Source organism: Anolis sagrei, chromosome 5 (genome assembly GCF_037176765.1).
Source record: "Anolis sagrei isolate rAnoSag1 chromosome 5, rAnoSag1.mat, whole genome shotgun sequence".
NCBI classification, from domain to species: domain Eukaryota; kingdom Metazoa; phylum Chordata; class Lepidosauria; order Squamata; family Dactyloidae; genus Anolis; species Anolis sagrei.
This window is the reverse complement of record NC_090025.1, coordinates 157,336,243-157,360,977: the sequence shown is the minus strand read 5'-3', so window position 1 is coordinate 157,360,977 and position 24,735 is coordinate 157,336,243. Positions and strand designations below refer to the sequence as shown.

Genomic DNA, 24,735 nt, shown 5'->3' with positions numbered 1-24,735 from the left:
GTCCATGGCAGTTAAAATGGTGACAAAATGGCCATAATTTGGAGTGTGGGTTGTCTTGTGACTTTAGAAATACAGAGCTTTCCCTCACTAATTTATGTACTGCACATTAATGGAAAATAGCAATAGCTATGACCATTTAGGGGCCCCTGGTGGCGCAGTGGGTTAAACCGCTGAGCTTCTGAACTTGCCGACTGAAAGGTTGGTGGTTCAAATCCAGGGAGCAGGGTGAGCTCCCGCTGTTAAGCTCAGCTTCTGACAACCTAGCAGTTCAAAAACATACATATATGAATAGATCAACAGGTACCGCTTCTGCAGGAAGTTAATGGTGTTCCATGCAGTCATGCTGGCCAAATGACCTAGGAGGTGTCTACGGACTACACCGGCTCTTCGGCTTAGAAATGGAGATGAGCATCACCCTACAAAATCAGACATTACTAGACTTAATTTCCAGGGAAACCTTTACCATAATGGGAATACTGTTGAGGGAGACGTAGTTTTAAATAGAATTTTCATAGATGCTTCCAGTGACTGTAAGTTCCATATGTCCTGGTTCACAGAGGCCTTTGTCTGCAAAAGTGAGAGAACTGCCACAGGGAGGTGAATTATGCTCAAGGATGAATTCACCGGAGTAGCGCTGGTGCAAGCTAACACTCCCTAATTGCTCTCAGCCGCATGAAGTCTACATTTGAAACAGAAAAGTAGATAAGACTGAACATCAGTGTCAGAGGCTATTGTCCTGCTTGTTGCTGAAAATCTGTATTAGCCAGATTAATAAAGATAAAGGTTTTCCCCTGACATTAAGTCTAGTTGTGTCCGACTCTGGGGGTTGGTGCTCATCTCCATTTGTAAGCCAAAGAGCCAGCATTGTATGCAGACACCGCCAAGGTCATGTGGCCAGCATGACTGCATGGAGCACCGTTACCTTCCCACTGGAGGGGTACCTATTGATCTACTCACATTTACATGTTTTCGAACTGCTAGGTTGATAGAAGCCGGGCCTAACAGCAGGAGCTCACACCGCTCCCTGGATTCTGAACTTGCACCCTTTTAACAACTCAGCGGTTTAACCCACTGCGCCACCAGTTTAGACCAATCGAATAATTGATTTTTGAACACCAATGAGAATGTGTTTTTAATTATCTTTTAAAGTGAAAAAAGCTGTGCAACCCTGTTGCAGGGTGACTTTTTGTGCAGTGTACACTAGCAGTGGTCTATTGCTTGGCCCACAATAAAAGCCTTTGTAGTCAGATTCCAACTTGTGGCATCTTCCTTGTACAGCTGCCTGAGGCCTTTGGGTTCGTGCAGAGTTTGTTTGGAGTGCTGCTGAGCCAGAATCCTTATACCAGGCATTGGCAAACTTTTGGCCTTTGTTCGTTGTTCATTTGTTCAGTCGTTTCCGACTCTTCATGACTTCATGGACCAGCCCATGCCAGAGCTTCCTGTCAGTCGTCACCACCCCCAGCTCCTTCAAGGTCAATCCAGTCACTTCAAGGATACCATCCGTCCATCTAGCCCTTGGTCAGCCCCTCTTCCTTTTTCCTTCCATTTTTCCCAGCATAATTGTCTTCTTTAAGCTTTCCTGTCTTCTCATGATTTGGCCAAAGTACTTCATCTTTGCCTCTAACATCCTTCCCTCCAATGAGCAGTCGGGCTTTATCTCCTGAAGTCTGGACTGGTTGGATCTTCTTGCAGTCCAAGGCACTCTCAGAACTTTCTTCCAACACCACAGCTCAAAAGCATCTATCTTCCTTCGCTCAGCCTTCCTTATGGTCCAGCTCTCACATCCGTAGGTGACTATGGGGAATACCATTGCTTTTACTATGCGGATCTTTGTTGCCAGTGTGATGTCTCTACTCTTCACTATTTTATCGAGATTGGTCATTGCTCTCATCCCAAGAAGCATCTCCTGATTTCCTGGCTGCAGCCTGGTCTGCAGTAATCTTTGCACCTAGAAATACAAATTCTGTCACTGCTCAGCCTTCCCTATGGTCCAGCTCTCACATCCGTAGGTGACTATGGGGAATACCATTGCTTTTACTATGCGGATCTTTGTTGTCAGTGTGATGTCTCTGTTGTTGTTGTTCATTCGTTCAGTTGTCTCCGACTCTTTGTGACCTCATGGACCAGCCCATGCCAGAGCTCCCTGTCGGCCATCACCACCCCCAGCTCCTTCAAGGTTAGTCCAGTTACTTCAAAGATGCCATCCATCCATCTTGCCCTTGGTTGGCCCCTCTTCCTTTTATCTACCACTTTCCCCAGCATAATTGTCTTCTCTAGGCTTTGCTGTCTCCTCATGATGTGGCCAAAGTACTTTGACTCTACTCTTCACTATTTATCAAGACTCTACTCTTCAATATTTATCAAGACTCTACTCTTCACTATCCTCATGATGTGGCCAAAGTACTTCAACTGTACTCTTCACTATTTTATCAAGACTCTACTCTTCACTATTTATCAAGACTCTACTCTTCACTATTTATCAAGACTCTACTCTTCACTATTTATCAACTCTACTCTTCACTATCCTCATGATGTGGCCAAAGTACTTCAACTCTACTCTTCACTATTTTATCAAGACTGGTCATTGCTCTCCTTTAACTCCCACAATTCCTTACAGCCTCGGGCCCCCTTCCCTTTTCCCCTCAGCCCGTTTAAGGAGCTGTTAGGAATGGTGGGAGTTGAAGTCCAAAACAACTGGAGGGAGGGCCCAAGTTTGCCCAGGCCTGGGCTAGTTGCTAAGGAGTCATACGGACCCTCCCCATGGTTGTCAAGGGAGTTCATTGGGGAAAAGACCGGGTTGAGGGGAAGAGAGCTCTGCTGTCAATCACTGAGATGGGGGGAGGGGGGGAGGCGGGCAGAGGGGCGTGGCCTTCCTGCCCGCGCGCCGCCCTTGGCCCCGCCCCTCGCGAGCGCCTGTCAGCTGGAGCTGCTGCCGCATCCAAGATGGCGGCAGGGCCGGAGCGGGGCTGAGCAGCGGAGGCGGGGGCTGAGCGGGGCCGCCTCCTCCTCCTCCAAGGCGGCGGGATGGCTCGGGCGGTCGGAGCCGTGGGCTGGCCTTGAGGCGGGCGAGGAGAGGAGGCGGGGGCGCGAGAAGGCAGGAGCATGGCGGGCCTCATCAAGAAGCAGATCCTGAAGCACCTCTCCAGGTCAGTGAAGGCTGAGGGCGAGCGGGCAGGAGGGCCGTGCCTGTGCTTGGTCGTCAGTCTGAGCCTCACAAGGGAGTTGTGGGAGTGGTCCTGAAGGGTTAGGGCTCCGCGTTGTGTTTGTGGATAGATAGGCAAAGCTGTGGCCTCTCCGTCCCCAGAACACCGCTTTCTTTGACCCAGCGAAGGGGAGAAGGCGCCTCCTTCCTTCCTTCCTTCCTTCCTTCCTTCCTTCCTTCCTTCCTTCCTTCCTTCCTTCCTTCCTTCCTCCCTTCCTCCCTCCCTCCCTCCCTCCCTCCCTCTCTCTCTCTCTCTCTCTCTCTCTCCTTCCTCAGAACAAGGCAGGGCTTGGACCCTGACCCCATCCCGCTGCAGCAATGGAGGAGACCGTGTTCCTTGAGGAGTGCGGGCGGGAGTGGGTGGGTTGTAAATTGTGCCTGACACGTTGTGTGTGGGCGGGGCCAGCCCCGTTTGGGGTGACGTCACCGGCACATTGTGTGTTGCAGGTGCCAGATTGCTGTGGGGGTGACACATCCAGGCCGGTGGGGAGCTTGGCAACCCACGAGCAGCGAGCTAAACGCCCAAAGCTCTTGAGTCAACATGTCGCCCTCCTTCCCCACCCTAAGGGAAAAGAAGTGAACAAAAACCTTCCAAATCCTTAGACACTGACTATATCTTTTGATATAAAAGTGGAAATATGTGTGTGTCATCATAGAGTTGGAAGAGATATCATGGGCCATCCAGTCCAACCCCCTGCCAAGAAGCATTCAAAGCACCCCCCACAGATGGCCATCCAGCCTCTGGTAATAGTATAAAAGCTGGGTTTGGAAGCTCTGAGCTGTTTCCGCTTTTCTCCTTTGGGAACGTTGTTTGCGCAACACAGAAGGGAACACAGATATTATCGAAGGAATGTAAGAGTTCTTTAATGGCAAAACCCAAACCCACACCGTAACCCAAACTCTAAACCCTACCCTAAACCAGGGGTCCTCAAACTTTTTAAATAGAGGGCCAGTCACAGTCCCTCAAACTGTTGGAGGGCCGGATTATAATTTGAAAAAACATGAATGAATTCCTATGCACAGTGCACATATCTTATTTGTAGTGCAAAAAAACCCAAAACTTTAAAACAATACAATAATTAAAGTCAAGAACAATTTTAACAAATATAAACTTATTAGTATTTTAATGGGAAATGTGGGCCTGCTTTTGGCTGATGAGATAAGATTGTTGTTGTGTGCTTTCAAGACATTTCAGACTTAGGTTGACCCCAAGCAAGGGCCGCGTAAATGACCTTGGAGGGCCGTATTCGGCCCTCGGGCCTTAGTTTGAGGACCCCTGCCCTAAATTTTGCGCTAACCCAAAGCCTAACCCCTAACCATAACCCTAACCCTTACCCTTACCCTAGCCCTCCTCTCCTTTCTATCCTTCTACCAAATCCAGCTACGAAGTATATTCCTGCCCTCAGTGTGCTGCTCTCCCCTTCCCTTATTCACAACCACCATTGCGGAATGTGCGTAACGCTCAGAGCTTCCGGACCCAGCTATCATACTATCACCCAGCCTCTGCTTCAAAGCCTCGAAAGAAGGAGCCTCCACCATACTCCAGGGCTGAGAGTTCCACTACTGAACAGCTCTCACAGGAAGTTCTTCCTCATGTTCAGGTGGAATCTCCTTTCCTGTAGTTTGAAGCCACGTCCTAGCCTCCAGGGCAGCAGACATTGCTTGAGGAATCTGAGACAAACTTGGTACTCATGCCCTTCATGATCTGTCTTAAAATACTGGTTATTAAAAATTCACCTCCATTACTAGCCCATGAAAATCAGTCATTTGAAAAGCATGGATGCATAAGGGATTTGCCTTATGTTGCCTGGAAATGTTGTAAGCTCTTTTCTGCAACTCTTATAACACAGATAATCTAGATCTGTCCCATTCAGCAGCAACAGTTTTGTGTTGTCTAATCCTGCTTTTGTCTCCTGTCATCTGAATATGTAGTCATTCCTGGGCATGTACACCTGAGGTTATCATAGAATCATAGTCTCGGAAGAGACTTTGTGGGCAATCCAGTCCAACCCCCTGCTGAGAAGCAGGAAAATTGCATTCAAAGCACCCTCAACAGATGGTCATCCAGCCTCTGTTTAAAAGCCTCCAAAGAAGGAGCCTCCACCACACTCAGAACAGCACTCACAGTCAGAAAGTTCTTCCTCATGTTCAGGTGGAGTCTCCTTTCCTGTAGTTTGAACCCATTGCTCCGCGTCCTAGTCTCCAGGGCAGCAGAAAACAAGCTTGCTCCTTCCTGCCTATGATTGCCCTCACATATTTATTTATATGTGGCCCTCATGTCTCCTCTCAGCCTTCTCTTCTGCAGGCTAAACATGTCCCGCTCTTTAAGCCACTCCTCATATTTTGAGTGATGGAACATACCATCATTTTCCAAAAGATGCATTGGGAGAACAGTAATCAACAGTGTAATTTTGTGTGTGTGTGTATAACTACAGACAGACAGCCCCCAAGTTATGAACAAGATAGGTCCTGTAGGTTTGCTTTTAAGTTGAATTTGTATGTAAGTTGGAACAGGCACTTTTAAAAGTGTAACTCCAGCCATATATATATATGCATGCATACATGCTTTGGATAGCATAGGGAAGGGGTAACATCCCTGTGGTGTTTATTTGGCTATCTGTGCCGCTGTTCAGAAGCTTTCACCTCAGTTTCTGTCCCTGTGAGAATTGGGTTTTGACAAATTTGACTTGTTCTGGAATTGGTGCAAAAGCTTCAATTGAGACTCCTTTTGTCTCACCCCCGTTTGCAGCTATGAGTAATTTGTAAGTCGGAGACTGCCTGAATATACTATATATAAATACGCATGTGCGCGCACACACATGCACACACACAAACATGTACACTCACAAGTAAGGTCATTGACTTTAGTGAGGCATGCGGGTTAAGTGTGTGCAGGACTGTAGGCGTAGGTGACACGAAGATAAAAACAACGAATAAGGCATATGAATTAACAAGTGGGATAACATGTTTAAAGTAGGCAGTAATATTTTATACATGATCTGTCCTAACTTGTGTAATGAAACATCAACTTAAGCGTATTCTTAGTGCTAGCAAGTGAGTGTAATAGATACTATTGTAAATATACTTGTGGAAGATAATAAATCCTTATCAGTAATTTTGCACTAGTTTACATAACCCAGGGCATGATTTGCAGGCACAGAACAATTATGTAGGCTTATCTGCATTCAAGCCTATCTGAGCACCTTCACTTCTATGATGGAAGCAAGGTCAATAAACATCCAGTGATTCAAGCTATGTTTGCCTATGAAGCAAGAATGTTTCTATCTTAAGTTGATGATGGTGTAGTAGTCTCTGCCATGAAGTGATCTGAGGGACTTCATCACACTAGAGAATGAATCCACTTTAAATCTGGTTTCTGCCTCCTGCAGAATTCTGGAGTTTGTAGTTTAGTGAGACTGGTAAATTCTGGTAAACTACAAACCCCAGAATTTTGCAGGAGGCAGCAACCGGATTTAAAGTGCATTCATTCTCTAGTGTGATGAAGTAGATATGTTTCCCCAATTCATTTTAACTAGCTTGATTTTCTCTTCAAGATGCGAAGAGAAGGAGAAAGGTCTGCTGTGGGAGGGCTAGAGTCAAGGACTCTTGATTTTCAGATACACTTTCAAATGCAGTGGCAAATCTTTGCCTGTGATAGATCTGCTCCTTCCCATTAAAATGAATGGGCAGGATTAAAAAAGATGACTGTGGAGCAAGCACAGAAACCAAAACACTGCTCTTTCCCTGCATCCAGCCTGCCTTTATGAGTCTGACATGACTTTGAATCTCTTCACTGTGACTCATAGCATTCTATAAGAGGAGGTGTAACAAAGGCTTTCATTTGTGACCTTGGGCTTTTAAAGGACTAAACAGATTGTTTTTCAATCTTGCAATTCAAGTAGATAAAAATGATGTATTTTAAGCTAATCATTACACCCTTTTAATTTAGTACATTTTTATTTATGATTTTATTTATGATTTTTATTTATGATTATAAATAAAAGCTCTTATACTACAGCCCTATGCATATCTACATGGAAATAAATCCTACTAGAACTAGTGGATGTTATAATTAAGTACATTATATATAAAATTGCACTATACATTTTAAAAATCCTGTTTAAACAAAGTATTCATTGATTTTCAGTTACTAATTATAATTTCAAGATGCTTTGAGGTCTCTCAGTGAGTCAGGGCAGAGAGATAATCTTCAGATACTAGATTTAGTTACAAAAAGCATTTCATAATCTTTGGAAATATTACTTCATACCCAACACATACTCTTCATAGATTGCATAAACCAAAACTAAAATCAATTAATTGTTTTTAGACTTGCTTTATCAGATGTGACATTAACATGCATATCATTTTCTGTAACCTAGTTGATCTTTAGTACTAGGAATATGAGCTGTTATATTGCATTTCTAAAAACACTGCTACCTTTCAGGTGTTAAGAACTTAACAGAACTACCCAACTCCTTCTACCATGTACTAATCCATAATACTACTGTGCAAGAATGACTGGGATGTAAGTTTTGACCACTGCTTTTGATTATTCTAGCTATAAAAAGTGGGAATATGAGTTGCCGTGTAATCTGTGCCTTAATTCAGTTGCTTTCAGGAACCTTTAATTTTAAGGCCTTCTTCCAGATTAGATGTGTTTCCAATTCTCTGCATTCACTACCTTTTGTGCATTTGAGTGAATGATCTATGGAGTGTTCTGCAGGCTGATGGGGAATAGGACTTAATGTTCTTTAGCGATCTTAATCTATGAATAATAGTGTAAGTAGCCAAGGGAACAGAACTCTAGAGTGATTTATCCTGGCCCTGTCATGTGATTTATTGTAAACAGGTATTGGCTATTACTGACTGAAATCCAGTTGCTAGTCTTCACCAGAAGAGAACTAGTGAAGCTATGGGATTTACATAAGTCTTGATTCAGCAATCAGCAATCAAATGGGCCTAATCTAGTTGAGTCTAGCAGTTATATCTAGACTACAATTACCATTATATTACATATCCTATCTTCATTGAGTTTTTCCTGGTTTTGCATTTTTTGTTCATGCAACCTACTAATTTTTTTAGAAATGTAGCAAACTTGCCTTTGGGACTCAGTTGATACACTCTACATTCCTTACCTTAATTTCTGTACTGCGTGTATTCTGTACATTCTCTATTTTCACATCCTGTCTTGTGCATTCTTCTTTTTTGGCCACATGCCACATTTAATTGTTATTTTTGGAAACTTGGAATACATGAACACTTATCTGCACCTCTCCCACCCAGATGTTCTAGTGAAAAGTGCCAGAAAAAATATATCCATGCAAATGAAACAAAAAACTGTTTTTCAAAACATTCATGGGGAAAGATTTATTTACCACACTTATATCCTGCCCTTCTCACCCTGAAGGGGACTCAGGGTGGCCTTACAAAACAACAATTTGATGCCACATATACATAAATAAACAAATGCATTAACATCCAAACCAATTAAAACATAAACATCAATTAAAATCACACAATCCACAAGATGTGCAAGGCTGTGATTTTAGGGCACTAACCAATATTTTCTTTAATGGTGAGTAAAACCTAATTAATAATCAGCATGATGTAGTGGTTTGAGGCTATGACTTTGGAGACCTGAGTTTAAATCCTCATTCAGCCACTGAAACTAATGGGTGATATTGGCAAGTTACATTCTCTCAGCCTCAGAGCAAGGCAAAGGCAAACCCCCTCTGAACAAATTTTGCTAAGAAAAGGCTGTGATAGATCTGCCTTATGTTTGCCACATGTAAAAGAAAATGCTTGACAGCACAGGTACTGTTCCATTTTCTGGGCGGAGGCCAAAACGGAGTGCTAAATAGAGAAGGATAGTCCATTTTACAGGGGAGAGGGGGATTTGAAGGAGTAAAACCATTTCCCCTGTTTTGCTATTATCTGCCATCAAGTAGATTTAAACTTACGGCGATCTTGTAAATGAAAGGCCTTCAAATCTTCTTATCATCTCTGTACGCTATTACTTGTGTCATTTTGGATTTTTTCAGCATAGACATTCAAAAGGAGTTTATCGTGTATCCTTCTGCTCAGTACTAACAGGTATTAGCTATTTTTTTAGAAACCCTCTGCCACTGTCACACACTATTACCGCCACCCAGTAGCTGTTTCATACATTGATCATAGAATTATCTTGGCAAGATATAGTCAGAGGAGGTTTTCCACTCCCTTCTCTTAAGTGAGAGAGTGCCGTTTTCCCAAGGTCTAGTTGAGGGTTTTCATTGCTCAATGAGGACTTGAACCCTGGTATTCCAGAATTCATGCCAGTACTCAAATCAGTGTAAAATGCTGGCTCCACAGCTCTTACAATGCAATGGAAGACTGTTACATTCATGAAATGATCTGAGGAACAACGTATTTGGTGCTCTGAGAAATATAATGTATACTGTATATGTAGTTTTTTTCCATGGGTGTTTAAATATAATTTCCAATAATTTTAACACTGTTTTATTATTTTTTTCTCAATGTTATATGTAGAAAGAGTATACAGAGTGTATTTGATCTAGCATATAAGGAAAAACATTTGTAACTTCAGCTTAATAGGCAAAGTGGTCAGAAGACCATCAGAATGTGGGAAATAAAGATGCAATAAGCTTTGCCACAAAGATGCTGGAAGAAACTATTGAGCTTGCTTTAATAAGATAGTGCTTATGCATGAAGGCAGAAATCCTCCATATACTTATTTACATTTTATTTATCTTATTTTTGTGCTACCTTCCAAGACATCCACAAACCTACTTATCAAATGGGAGTATTCTATGACAATCAGCATACCTGGCACTATGCAGCTCTTTACCTCAGAGGGCTCATTTCTGAGCTAATAAGCTGTAGGGGTTCCACATGAGGAAGAGGCGGAAGAACTCCTGGTGTTTCTCTTCCTTTCTCTATGCTTACACAAATGAGATAGGCTTCAGCTTTTCGCTCATGCTGTGTGTTCATGCAAGACAAGGGAGAGACCATATAATAGCTGACTAGTGAACTAAACCAGCATTTGCAGACCCCTGTTCAAAACTTTAAATTTTAAAATGCTAATACAAATATTCCAAAATGCAGAACAGACTTCTCTTGGGCTATTGCTTCTAGCAGTGGGCTTCTTTACATTTGCCTTCATACAGAATACTTACCTCTTAAGGTGACTAGCAAGAGTGGAGGTGTAGGTAATAAAAATTATATATGAATAATGATGTGGAAAACTGGAAAAAAAGGAAAAATAATTCAAGATCTGATTGTATTTGTAGAAGAAAATAGGAAATCTCACGTGGACGTCACGTGGATATACAGGACTGTGGATAATAGCAAACTCTCTTGAAATGAATGACTTCTGGCTAAGAATGCTATAGAGTCATGCTGGAGGACTTAGAAAATGCCTGGGGAGGACATCTTTTGTCAGGCATAGGTAGGTGAAACCGCTGATACCAGTCCTCCAGATACAGGGGCTGTACTATATAAAGCAATTGGGAAATAGTTGGTAGGCTAAGATAATGCATAAAATCATGTAGGTGGCCAAAGATGCTAATCGCATATAAAAATTTAAGATGTCCTAAAGGAGATGATCTTAAAGGAGATGTCTTCTTTTAACATTACATTTTTTAATTATCCTGGAGGAATAAAATATTGCAATTAATAAAATATAATTTTGCATCTTCTAAGAAGCTGTGTGGGTAGGAAGTGATTATGAGTGGTAGCAATGTACATTCTAAACTAGAAGTGAGACTTATACATCTTGGTTTTGGAATGTAGTTCCTGTCTACCATAGGTGGAAACACTGAGAATTGCAGTCTTGGCAAGATGCCATAATTCCTATCCATATCTCAAACTATTAAGTGGGAAGAAATGTCTATTACAGTTGAACTTTGAATTGATTGTTTTGCCTTTTATGGAAGAGAATCTTCCATTCCCAGTGTCTGAGCATGTTAGATTTCGTGTTGATCTTTATTACACTGTATGTGTGTATATGTTTCTTCGGGTCATCCTTCGACTTACATCGAAATACTCAGAGGTGGCTTTTCTAGTTCCTACCATTGAAAGTAGCCTACAGCACTTAATATTCATTGTTAGTCCCGTTCTCCTAGCTAAATATTAGCCATGCCTGACCCAACTTAGCATCAAAGATCATACTGGATCTGGTTCCTCATTTTGTTCTTTTAATAAAAATACAAATAAGAGAAGAATGCTCATCTGAAAGAAATCGGAAGAAGAGAAACAATAGAGGGAAAACACATGCTCATACCACAGGGAAGTACACAAGATAATAAGGAATGATTTCCTGGAACAAAGAACCAGATAGTACAATGACAGATAATAGCTAAGTATGTTAACACGATTAAAGATGTAGCAATGAATCTGCAGAGGACAGCCAATTCAAGACATTATTTCATTTTATTTAATAGTAAGACACGCATTTGTATATAGTTCTTAGAAGACAGCTCATGTAGTAGTAGGTTTGAAATATACATTTTCATTAAAAATCCTGCCAATAAAAATGTATGTTAATTAGCAGCAAAACACAAGTATTTAAAAATACAGACAAGTGTTCTTTTTAAAAGATGGAACACAAATACATCCATTTCCTTCAAAGGATAATACATAGTTTTTGGAATGTTCGTCACACTCAAGATCATTGAGCCCAAAGTATCCCCACAGCATCTCTGCTCTATAATGGGATAGAAATATGGTTGGAAAATTAGCCAAAAAAAATGAAGTAGTCCTGATAAAGAAGACTTGCAAAATTTATTTATTTATTTATTTACTTTGCTTATATACCGCTGTATCTCAAGCCCGAAGGCGACTCACGGCGGTTCACAAACAGTAAAAACAGTAGAAACAGCAGTGGTTCCATACAACATATAACAATTGACTTAAGACATTATCCATAAATTACCAATAAGCAATTACAATGCACAATTATTACAAAAAACAACCGTACCCAATCTTCTCATCATCCAAGCGTACTCCAGGTTCGTCGTCCATTGTTCCATTCCTATGTTCCATTACCAGATTGCACTAAATTACTCAAACGCCTGCACAAACATCCAGGTCTTCACCTTTTTGCGGAATACCATTAGAGATGGTGCTAGTCTAATGTCCGTAGGAAGGGCGTTCCACAGCCGAGGAGCCACCACCGAGAAGGCCCTATCTCTCGTCCCCGCCAGCCAAGCTTGAGAAGCAGGCGGGATCGAGAGCAGGGTCTCCCCGGAAGATCTCAAAGTCCTGGTGGGTTCATAGGCAGAGATGCGGTCAGATAGGTAGCTTGGGCCGGAACCGTTTAGGGCTTTAAAGGCCAACGCCAGCACTTTGAATTCAGCCCGGTAGCACTAGTTGGAGCTTCCGAGCTGTCTTCAAAGGCAACCCCACATAGAGAGCGTTGCAGTAGTCTAAACGGGATGTAACCAGAGCGTGGACTACCGTGGCCAAGTCAGACTTCCCAAGGTATGGGCGCAGCTGGCGCACAAGCTTTAGCTGTGCAAATGCTCCCCTGGTCACCGCCGAAACCTGGGGTTCCAGGCTCAGTGATGAGTCCAGGGTCACACCCAAGCTGCGAACCTGCATCTTCAGGGGGAGTGCGGCCCCATCCAACACAGGCTGTAACCCTATGCCCTGTTCGGCCTTGCGACTGACCAGGAGTACCTCTGTCTTGTCTGGATTCAATTTCAATTTGTTTGCCCTCATCCAGACCGTCACAGCGGCCAGGCACCGGTTCAGGACCTGGACAGCCTCCTTAGTAGCAGGTGGAAAGGAGTGACAGAGTTGGACATCATCCGCGTACAGATGACACCGTACCCCGAAACTCCGGATGATCTCCCCCAGCGGCTTCATGTAGATGTTAAACAACATGGGAGACAATATTGAGCCCTGAGGAACCCCACAAGACAATGGTTGTGGGGTTGAACAGGTGTCCCCCAACAACACCTTCTGAGATCGACCCTCCAGGAATGACCGGAGCCACTTCAAAACAGTACCTCCAAGACCCATCCCTGCGAGGCGTCCCAGAAGGATACCGTGGTCGACGGTATCGAAGGCCGCTGAGAGGTCAAGCAGCACCAACAGGGACAGAACATATTAGAAGAATGCAAAGAAGTAAATGGAAATGGGGAAGAAATTAGTTAACCTGTTTATAAGAAAATATGAAGTGATCATGTCAGCATGGATTTCAAGCCTCTCATCACATGACTACTCATTATGAAGCAGTATCTTTAGTTTCTAGAGAAGGCTCATGAAATTGTGTTTATACCACTGGTAGGAACACTAGAAATTTCTGTACTTAGACACCTATTTAAAACTTAGTTGCTAGAGAATCTTAAAAAGTACATGCAAGTAATTTAATGGAAAATAGAGACGTGTTCTCATTAAAAATTGAGAGTCATATTTCTACTTGCAAGAAATAGTAAACACAGTTACAGGATGGGCATCTCTTATCTGAAATACTCAAGACCAGAAGGGTTTTGAATTTTGAAGGGAATTATATAGTGTACACATTTTAAATAATTTTGTGCATGAAACAAAGTTTATGTACACTGAGCCTTCAAAATGCAAAGGTATCTCTATCTCTGTCATCTTTGAGAACAGTTTTGGGTTCTAGGATATTTTGGATTTCTGGATAGAAGATACTCCTGTTCCTTGACTATGCTTCCCGACTCTGTAGTATGAATATCTGATAGTAAATAGTAATGAAAATCAGACTATTTTTAATTAAAATCTCATGGTCCTGTTTTATTCTTCAGAAGCACTGAATTGGCATTCAGCAGTATTGGTTACGAGTAGAATAAACTCTTCATACAAGTGATGCCTGAAATAAATAAATAAAATAGTCTGATTCTGTTTCCACAATGGCTAAAAAACTCCCTATGTTAAGCTCACTGGATGACATGACACCAATAGGATTAGATCATGGTCCCGAGTAACTGATATTGAGAGCATATTTCCTTTGATGGTGAAGGTAATATAGCCATTTTATTTTCTCCTTCCAGAAAAAGTAACCAACTTAGTACTGTTAGCTCTAAAGATTGACAATAGCAACAAAACAGTAGAAGGATTATTGGAGACTGTACTGCTGTAATGAATTATTACGGATTTTTGTTTTTCTTTTTCCAGAAAGCCAAACAGTCTAAAAGGAAACTGGATTATTTCCTTTTGACCGTAGAACAAGCAGGTGGTTTTTTTTAAGGCAGGAAATTTAATTTCCTAAACTATACACAAGTAGGATATTGCATATGTGTGAAGTGTCATCATTGGAATACTTGCATTCACAGAGTTTTGTTAGCAGAATTTTAGTTTTGGTTTAGGAGTGGCTTGTGAGACAAATACTTTGTATTGGCTGCTCCGTACAATATTTGACTCCAAATATTGACTCCAAATATTGTGGTTTACCTCCTTTATTTCATGTTGTGTCATTTGTTAGAAAAGCAAGGCGTTTTGGCAAGTTATCTTCTAGTTTTCCAGCAGTTGAATGGAAACCTAAGCACAGCAAAATATTTCCCATTCAGTACTTGCTTCTACTGTAGTAATCTGTTAATAAGCACACAGTTGCCATCAGTGGCAGGGACCAGAGATTTGGAGAAGACCTAGGTCCTGTAGCCCTAGTTTATCATCTGACTCCTGCACTTTTTCCAATTGCCCTGTCCTTACAACTTTATTGCAAGCCCCTGCCTGCCCAAATTAGTATTTGACTATCATGTCAGGCTGTTGGCTGTTGCTGATGTTATTTTATGTTGTTTATGATGTTGCTTTTATAAACTTTATTATAGGATGCTTTTATGTTTTAATCTTTTTTTTATCGGGCTTGTCCCCATGTAAGCCGCCCCGAGTCCCTGCGGGAAGATGGTGGCAAGATATTGTTAAACATTGTCTTTTTAAAATATATTACAACAGTACCCTTGGTTCGCTCTTGATATGACAAATAAATAAATAAATAAATAAATAAATATTATACATCCACATTCAAATCCTCTGTCAGCTGTGAAGCTTCGGGATTCTGAAGTGGACCCGTCACACATATTTATTGTAATAAGGGTTCTTGTAAAGATAGAAAACACAAAAAGTTCTTAGCCCAAAAGACACAGCAAAATAAAAATAATAATAGAATTATGTACATGTGTAATAATAGTACAATATTAATGTTTTAATAATGACTAATCGAGGGTTCCTTTTCAGAATGTAAACTTCAATTTAAAATTGGTAAAGATAAATTATTTATTTTTATATTTTAACATTAATGACTGATTAATCTAGTAACACCTCAGTTAATATGTTTTCTGTTTTAGGTTTACAAAAAACCTTTCACCTGACAAAATCAACTTGAGCACCTTAAAAGGAGAAGGTCAACTAACCAATTTGGAGCTTGATGAAGAAGTGCTTCAGAATATGCTGGATCTTCCTACCTGGCTTGCCATTAATAAAGTCTTTTGCAATAAAGCGTCTATTAGAGTAAGTACATTGTTATGCATTAGAAGTACTAAAAACAATTTTATTTCGTTTTACTTTTGAAATATTTTGGTGCAAAAATACTGTAGTTAGCTTCACTGTATTATGATAAACTAAAGTTAGAAGTGTTTCTTAATTTTTCTACTATTTTTATTAATAAATACATTTGCGAGTATGTTGTGGTAAAATTGGTGTTTAGTAAATTTGGAATTTTACCTATTTGACACCTGATTATAAGGCAAATGGAGAATTTTTTTTCTGAGGGAAACTATTCTTTTTTCCTTTGGCTGTAATTATTTCCATACAACTCACTCTTTATCCCCTTTTTTACATATCTCTTTTTCTCACTACTTTCTCTTTTATTATTTTCTTTTTTTATTACTGTGGTAACAGATTTTGAATAATCTGTTTGTGAGAAAGTGAGAGGGTATGTAAAAACAAAAGCTCTCCTATGCTCTGTTAACATGTCAATGATTGCAAATGTTAGTCAAAAACCAGAAGTATATGCATTACTCATCTTTGAGGAGATCATACATTATATGTGTCTTATTCTTTACTGATCTGTCATTATTGAGGAGCAAGGTGAGGTTTGGTGGGTTGTCTGGCTCACTCTCCAAGTTCCCCAAGGTGGCAGGGTGACTGGAAGGTGAGATAAGGTATTAAACACCTTTCTTTCTGTCCTCTATAAGGACATGTGACCCTACCATCACCATATCTCCCTCTGCCCTGCACAACTTTTATTGTCACCCCAGTTTCTGTATACATTGAAAACAACAATACAGGGACAAACCAACAACCAAAAGCAAAGAAGACAATTTATAAGACATTAATACAACAACATTTAACACTCAGTTAATAGGTATATTCCCAGTCAATCAGGCCAATTAGCTAGCAAGCCCAGCAGCACCCTACTCCCACCAGGGGACTACCTTTTGCCAACTAGGTGGTTCTGGGTAGCCCTCTCACTACTGCTCAGTCCTTCAGTTGGCTCTCTCACCACCAACTGGTGTAACAGTCCCAGAGTGATCAATATCAACCCAGTGAACTGAGTTTCTACAAACATGACATATAACACATTAAAACAACTCCTCCCTGGCCTTGTGGAGTTGGCTTTATACTTGTTCCCTCCTTAGAGATTGCTGAGTGACATCCAGCTAGAATAGGTCTGGGGCTGTAGTCTAAAAAGGAGATAATAAGTTAGTTTTGGAAGATCATACCTGTTTAAACACAGACGCAGAGCAGTATATTGAGTTCATAGGTCTCTGAATAATAGCAGATAGCATATACAAGTACAGTAAAATGCTTCAGAAAATAGGTAATGTGAATTTTCCACTCCCAGTATATACACTTGTCTCTCTGCATGAATTTCCCTAGGATCATATTTCTCCCACTTCCTTATTTTTAAGTTTCCCAAATTTTTGCAAATATTTCAATTTCTAACTAGAATTGAAAAATAAATGCCTCAAATATTTTCTATCATGATTTCATACTTTTCCTTTATAGATACCATGGACAAAATTGAAAACACATCCAATATGTTTGGTAAGTTTGGAATTTAGGTCCTCAAACTAACTACTGTATGCTTCATTTGTATAACTTGCAAATCTGTGGGGCAGCCAAGTAGAAAACAGTTAAGAGGTAATATAGAAGGGAATAATATTTTATATTATAGTTCATGCTTAAAAGCATGGCAAAAGAACCAAAAAACAATGATAATATATGATGACTTTAGATTTGTTTATTTTTATTTTATTATTTCTTAGTTGCCTTTAAAACCACTGTTTCTTTAGTGCACTCAAAGCAGTATGCATGACTCTTCTGCTGCCACATTTTCCTCACAACAGCTATTTTTTCATTTTAATAACTTTATTAAGTGAAGTTAATGGGATACAAAATATAAAAAGGAGAAACATCTATAAATGGTCAAACACATCTCATACAGCTATGCCGTTTCCCCAAACAGATACATTGCAATATTTAGCAAATCTTTCCTCTCCTGCCCCCCAACAGTGAACCCACCACTCATGACTTCCAACTGAATCCCATATCTCATAAAATCTACCCTTATATCTACTTAAGTAAATTCCCCTTGCAGCTATTTAATAGTCCACATTTGTCTTCCTTTCCATGTATTCAAATGCCAGCCTCCATTTTTTAACAAACTCTTCATTATCTCCTCCCCTGATGCCATTAGATAGCTTGGCCATATGAATATATTCTAATAACTTTATCTCCAATCCTTTTTAGATAGCTCTTTTTCACCTTTCCATGATTTTGCTGTTGTCAGTCTTGCTGCAACAACAATATTGACAAATTTCCTCATCACCGTTGCTAATTTCTTTCTAAACAATCCTAAAAGATTTTTCTTAACTTTATTAATTATATTTTTGTTTGTTTCCTTTATCACCTTTTTCCAAAAATCTTGTACCATCTTACAAGTTCACTAAACTTGGAAAAATGTGCCATTCTGCATCTTGCATTTCCCTAGTTGGGTTTTATCTATTTTGGCTATTGTCTCTGGTGTTATAACATCTATAAAGCATCTTATAAATTTCTTTAATAGAGCCAGCTATTGAAAATTTAAATCCACTTTTCCAAAGATGCTCCCAATTCTCCAGATCAATATTTTCCCTAGGTCTTTAGCCCAGTGGATCATAGAGTTTCCTCACAACAGCTCTTGAGAGGTGGGTTGGGATGCAAGGAAGTGACTGACCTAAGGTTATCGAGTATTTATTGTCGAAGGCTTTCATGGCCGGAATCACTGGGTTGTTGTAGGTTTTTCTGGGCTATATGGCCATGTTCTGGAGGCAATTTTTCTCCTGACGTTTCGCGTGCATCTATTCCAACAGACCTCACTACCTCTGAGGATGCTTGCCATAGATGCAGGTGAAACGTCAGGAGAAAAATTGCCTCCAGAACATGGCCATATAGCCCAGAAAAACCTACAACAACCCAGTTACCGAGTGTTTCGTAGTTCAGTGGGTCTAGAGCTCATAAATCCCAGACCTACACTCTAACCTAGATGTGAAGAGAATATGGCTCAAATCAGTATTCTGCATCCCTTGACACCTTCAAACCATCCCATTTGAGCCAAAAATAGGTGATGTGACTTTTCAAAAATCTCCCAGGAGTAATTTTAAATAGGTTTCAGAAGCTGGCTACATTTTTAACATAAACCCACTGAACCCTGGTTTTCTGTCATTAGAAGTTGATTTGTAGTCACTTTTGGGGATGGATTATTTAATTTATCTATTTTCAAATATGTAAAACCAACTCTGCTGAGTGTGTTTTGAATTTTTGAAAATAGATTAAAATTATTGGCTAATTTTAAGACTAAAAAATGCTTGACAGTTATGAAATGTTTTGACTTGCTGGCAGAAAGTCAACTAGGTTGGAACCATTTTCCCCTCCCTAGGGAGGGAGTTCCAAAGTCTTGGAGCATCCACCAAGAAGGTGGATGCCTGAGAAGGTAGTGGGACATCTCCAGAAAATCTTGGAGCTCTTATGGGTTCATAAAGGGAGATACAGTACTTCAGATATCTTGGACCTAAGCCATATAGGGCTTCATAGAACAAAACCAGCACTTTAAATGGTGTCTGGAAAAATACTAGCTACCACTGTAATTGCTATAACAAGAGAATCCCTGTAGGCAGCCCATCTGGATTCATCTATTTAGGCCATCTGAAGTTTCTGAGCAGTTTTGAAGGACAGCTACACATAAAATGTGTTGCAGTAATCCAAATTGGATGTAGCCAAGGCATGTACCAGCACAGTCAAATCCAACTTCTCTAGGAAGTTGATAAGAGACTAAAAAGGGTAGAAAGACAGTTGATAAGGGTTGAATTTTCAAGTGGTAACTAATACAAGTTGCACTTTTAACCTAACTGTGAGAAAATGTTAACAGTTTAAAACCAAAACCCACCAAAACCTAAAATAGAAATAAAATGCCAGTACAAAGGCTGGTAATATGGACTTTGTCTAGGTGAGAAACATCTCACCAGTACTTGACTTCATTATATTTGAGAAATTCAAAAGTAGGTCACTTCCTCTTTGCTCATTCTAATTATTCTGGGATTTTTTTCTGATACTAAGATATCAGAATTTCATGTTTCATATCTCCAGGAAATTGCATTGTGGATCGAGACTTTAGATTAGATTTCTTCTATCCTTTGATAAATACTGACTCTCAGATTGCTCATTGCAAGTATCTGAGATTAAAAGACATAATGAAGAGTGAGTCAGATCTAGTCTTCTGGTGGTACAGCTCTTCAGGGAAGAAAGTGACATCATATTGCTAAAAATTTTAGCGTGACTCAGAATTAGCTTGACTGCTTGTCAGCTGAACTGAGCTCCAAACAATTCGGATTTCACCTATCACCTTTAAGCAAATGAAGGAGTTCACATTTCTTACGTATAGATTTTCAAACACCAAATTTGCATGCCTATCATTACTATAAAAATAGATTGCCACCTGTGGTAAAATCATTATTTTTATGGAAGACATCTTGTTTTGATTACATACTTTTGCAATCTTTTTTTACCTTCATCATGATACCAGTTTTTGTGGAATGTAGTTTAGTAACTTTTAATTAAGGCGTGGAACAATATATTACTTCCCTTAACAAGTGTTTGTGTGTATGGAGAGAGAGAGAGAATGAGAATATTAAATGTCTAGTAAATGAGTCTCAAATTGACAACTTTTGTGCTACAATGTTTGGAAGTAACAAGCTTCACTTATGCCTGAATAGCTGTTTACTTTTAATTTCCACTGTAGATATCTTTGCATTGTTAGTCATTATACTTTTTAAGAAGGAAATTCTGGTATGAACCTTTTATATGATAGTAGATGGGGCTGCTGAAAGGTTCTTGGCCTAAGAATTCTGCTGTTGAGCTGAGGACTTTCAGTTATCCCTCATAGAGAGTACCAAATTTCCCTTATGGAGAGATGGTCATATTCCAATTCCTTTAAAAAATGGGGCTAAACAAAGATTTGGCATGAGGGAGATGACCATGTCCAATTTTCTTTCCAGGTGTTGAGATTCATAGGGTTTCCAAGCTTAATTAAAATCAGATAAGGTACACACAAAAACACATACCTCTTATAGCCCACCTTTTATCCAAATTGGCATATAATAGGTTTAATTTAAAATATTAGATTAGTAATAATATTTGATGTGCTCCTAAAGTATTTAAAGTACTAACTAAATCATCCCTGTAAATGTTTGATATTTCTTCTCAGGTACTTTTATTATAAGCTTTAATTCTGTGATATGATTTCATTTTAATTACTTGTTAATTCAGACATTTCATGTGTTCAAAAATTCTCTTCCATGTCTAAGTCACTGGACAAGGTAATAATGGAAATGAGTACATGTGAAGAACCTCGTGCCCCCAATGGACCATCTCCAATAGCAACTGCCTCAGGGCAAAGGTTTGTTCCTGTCTAAAATTTAAATAAAAATAAGGGGAATGTATTCAAATATATAGTTCGAAAGGGAGCTGAATATGCCTTGAACATTATAACTCAGCCTGTTATGAAACTTTACTGATCTACTCCTAAACTACTGATTTGGTCAAGATGTCTTATAGTAAAGATAGATTTGTAGAAAGGGGGTCAGTTGCTATTTCATGCATTAAATCCAGTAACTTTAGTATTCATGTATTTCCTTTATATGTAGCAAGAGTGGAAAGTTTGTGACTGTTTATATGATATCCTAGCTGATATCATAGTATTCAAGTATTATGGAAGTTGAATTCCAGCTACATCCGGATGCACACCTGTGCATCATCCACTCATGATATGTCAGATCACAAGGAAGACACCTCAATGTAAATAGACTATACACAAAGCCCACAGCAGTGGCTAGCTGTTTACATAATTGTGGTCCAGCTTTCAGAATAACCACTGCAGCAATTAAATATGACTATGTCAAAATGTTATATGTTTCAGTAATTCAAGTGTAGACAACAGCATGGAACTTTCATCATGCTATAAAATACCTTGTTTTTTCCCAAGACCCAAAGTCAACATTAAAAAAAAATGAAACTTACAACCTACAACATATAAATATTAATATAAATATTAAGATAAAGGCTGGGATGAAAAACAGCTTCCTATAACTCTGTTGCACAACACTAGAACACTTGCAGAACTTAAGAGAAGAGTAAGCACAATTTATAATGCCATCTGTTGGATGGAGAAGCAGTTTTGCTACACATAGTCCGTGTCATGCTCATGCAAAAAGGTCTTTGTAGGTTCACAGTTTGTGTATTGACACTGATGATAGTGTTTATGACACTCTGTCAGCATATGGCTTTTTCGGAGATTGTGTTCACTAGCACATTGAGTTCATACAAGCTGTAATATATAAGATTTGAGATCATAATATTTTCTCTTGTGTGCCAGTGTACATTATTCTCATTTTGACATGTTCTTCTTCCTTGTCATGCTAATTCTCACCTACTTTTTCAAATGTTGTGCTTCCAAACCAATGTTAATGTGGGGGGGGGGGGGGGGGAGACAAATTATCTGGGATGCAATTCTCAATCTGTTCTACACATCATGAAGATTTACTGTATGCTATGTTATTGGTCATAAGGGTTAGTAAATGTTAGATTTGTTAGCCATAAATATTAGACCAGTCCAACACTAGTTTTCTTTGAATTTCCCTTGCTGTCTTCACATTTAGTAGTTTTTAAATGTTGCATACATATATATTAAAGTGCTGGCTAAAATACCTCATTATCATTTCACCAGTGGATATGGTTTTGCTGAAAAAGTTGTGGAAGGAATATCTGTTTCTGTAAACTCAATCATCATCCGAATTGGAGCAAAAGCTTTCAATGCATCATTTGAACTTTCCCAGCTGAGAATATATAGTGTAAATGCAAACTGGGAACATGGTGACCTAAGATTTACTCGATTACAAGAGTCCCAACGTGGAGAGGTAAGCCTTATTTTAAATCTATAAATGTTCTCTACCTTGGTTACTTAGGGTTTATTTTTATATATCAAAAAGTTTTGCTGAAACAGACCTGCTAGAATGGATTTGATTAGTCTATAATATTTACCAAGTTTTACCTCAAATCTTAACATTAATATTAGAATATTTCTAATAGTAGCATGCAATACCTAAATTTATTCCCACCTTTACACATGTAGTACACACCTAAGTAGCACTGCTGCTCTTGATTCAGAGGTTGCTTTCATGTTGTTTAGTCTCTCTGAAGACTTCTGCTTATGTAGTGACAGCACAATTAGCATGCCACTCATGTTATTTTTGGTTCTTTGGAGATGAATGGTGCACACTTTCTATGGATTCTGGTCAGTGAATTAAAAGATAACCCTTGTGAAGGAGATGTAAACATCTTATAGGTTGAGCGTGCACTTCTGGATGTATATCATATTTTCCAGTTGTTTTCAAGTTATTTTATCAAGAGTTCTTGGTAACACCTTGCTGAAAAATAATGTGAAGGAAAACAAATTGACTTGCTTTTGGAATAAATCTTCATTTGGAACATTTTTTTAAATTCAGGTTTCACCCTCAAGGAGCTGTGACTAATATTGCTGTTTGAAAGAAAGTTTCCTTGAAGGTTGCATGAAGAGTTAATGCATGGCAGTGAACACTATGTAAAGTTTGAATTGCACAGTTGCATAGTTCTAGTATAAAAATTAGATACCTCCCAATTTTCTCAGCCATTATATTGGCAAACATTTCAATTTTTGAAGTCTACACTTTTTTACTTTGTTTTATAAAATCATTCTTTTTCATTTAGGTAAGATGTAAATATATGTTACATTTTGTTGTTAAGGTAGGTGGGCTAACAAGCCAGATCCCAGTGTAGTTGCAGCTTAGATCTATAGGAGTTGAATTTGCCTTCCTATATTTCTCTTATATTTCTCTGTTGTTTAAGTAAGTATTTGTGTGTTTTATTTTAGGTTTTAACATTTAAAGAAATAAATTGGCAGATGATCAGAATAGAAGCAGATGCAATCCAAAGCTCTCAGCATGAAATCATGAGTGCTCCAGTTCGTCTGATTACTAACCAGTCCAAAATCAGGGTCACGCTAAAAAGAAGGGTAATACTGAATATCGGTTTGTGGCATTTATATATATTCTTTAATGATGGCGATGTAACAATTCTGGGGAAAGATTACTTACCTACCAGATTTATTTAACTCTGTTCTAATAAGTTCAGCATGGAATAGACAGATTTGTTACTTACATTTTCAGAGAGTGCCGAATGCTCCCTTTAGTTTTCCTTCCTGTGGCTATTTGACATCAGTATGAAGGGTCTATCCTTCAATTTTCTGTCTTTATGACATTCAAAGGCTTTTATTTTTATTCTTTTATTCTTCTGCTGATTTATTCAGTTGCTTTATACTTAGTTGTTTGACCATTGCCATGAGCTTATTGTGTTAAAAAGGTGGGAAATATATTTAGTAAATAGAAGCACTACTTTGCCTCTAATTTCTGATCTGAAATTGCTTTGCACAAATAAATAGTGTGTCTGTCTGTTATAGTAAATTTCCAGAGAAATAGTGTAATGTGTAATGATGTAATTCATGCATTTCTGTCTTTTTCTACATTAAAGAGAAAATATATCTCTCACAGAGAGGTACAGAGGTGCAGAAATAATTTAATAATTATACTGGTTTGTTAGCATTATTAGCAGCACTGTCCCATATGGTAATCACTATTACAAAGTTTTGCTTTTCAACCTTAAAAAAACAACTCTTCTCTCTAATCCTCAAAATCTGTATTGCTATCAGTATTCAAAATCAATTTATCCTTCTACCAACAGTTAAAGGATTGCAATGTAGTGGCATCCAAGCTGATTCTAATACTGGATGACTTGCTCTGGGTTTTGACTGATTCCCAACTGAAAGCTATGGTACAGTATGCTAAATCTCTTAGTGAAGCAATAGAAAAATCAGCTGAACAGAGGAAAAGTCTAGCTTCTGAACCCACACAGGTAAGCTTATCCTCGTGGATTATTTGTGGAAACAGATTTTATCAAGAGGAAGTAAGGCACGCCTGTATTTGCATAGTGAGCTA

At 39.2% G+C, this 24,735-nt stretch overlaps 1 protein-coding gene across 1 annotated transcript in view; it reads left to right on the top strand.

Moving 5' to 3' along the window:
- The first annotated feature begins 2,902 nt into the window (after window positions 1-2,902).
- BLTP3B (bridge-like lipid transfer protein family member 3B) overlaps window positions 2,903-24,735 on the top strand; it is a 46,831-nt gene continuing 24,998 nt past the window's right edge. The window contains exons 1-7 of the mRNA XM_060777253.2: window positions 2,903-3,146; window positions 15,517-15,679; window positions 17,180-17,218; window positions 21,016-21,107; window positions 22,434-22,623; window positions 23,616-23,756; window positions 24,482-24,652. Coding sequence (XP_060633236.2) covers window positions 3,103-3,146; window positions 15,517-15,679; window positions 17,180-17,218; window positions 21,016-21,107; window positions 22,434-22,623; window positions 23,616-23,756; window positions 24,482-24,652 — 840 coding nt within the window. The 5' untranslated portion in view covers window positions 2,903-3,102. The remainder of the gene's footprint in view (window positions 3,147-15,516; window positions 15,680-17,179; window positions 17,219-21,015; window positions 21,108-22,433; window positions 22,624-23,615; window positions 23,757-24,481; window positions 24,653-24,735) is intronic.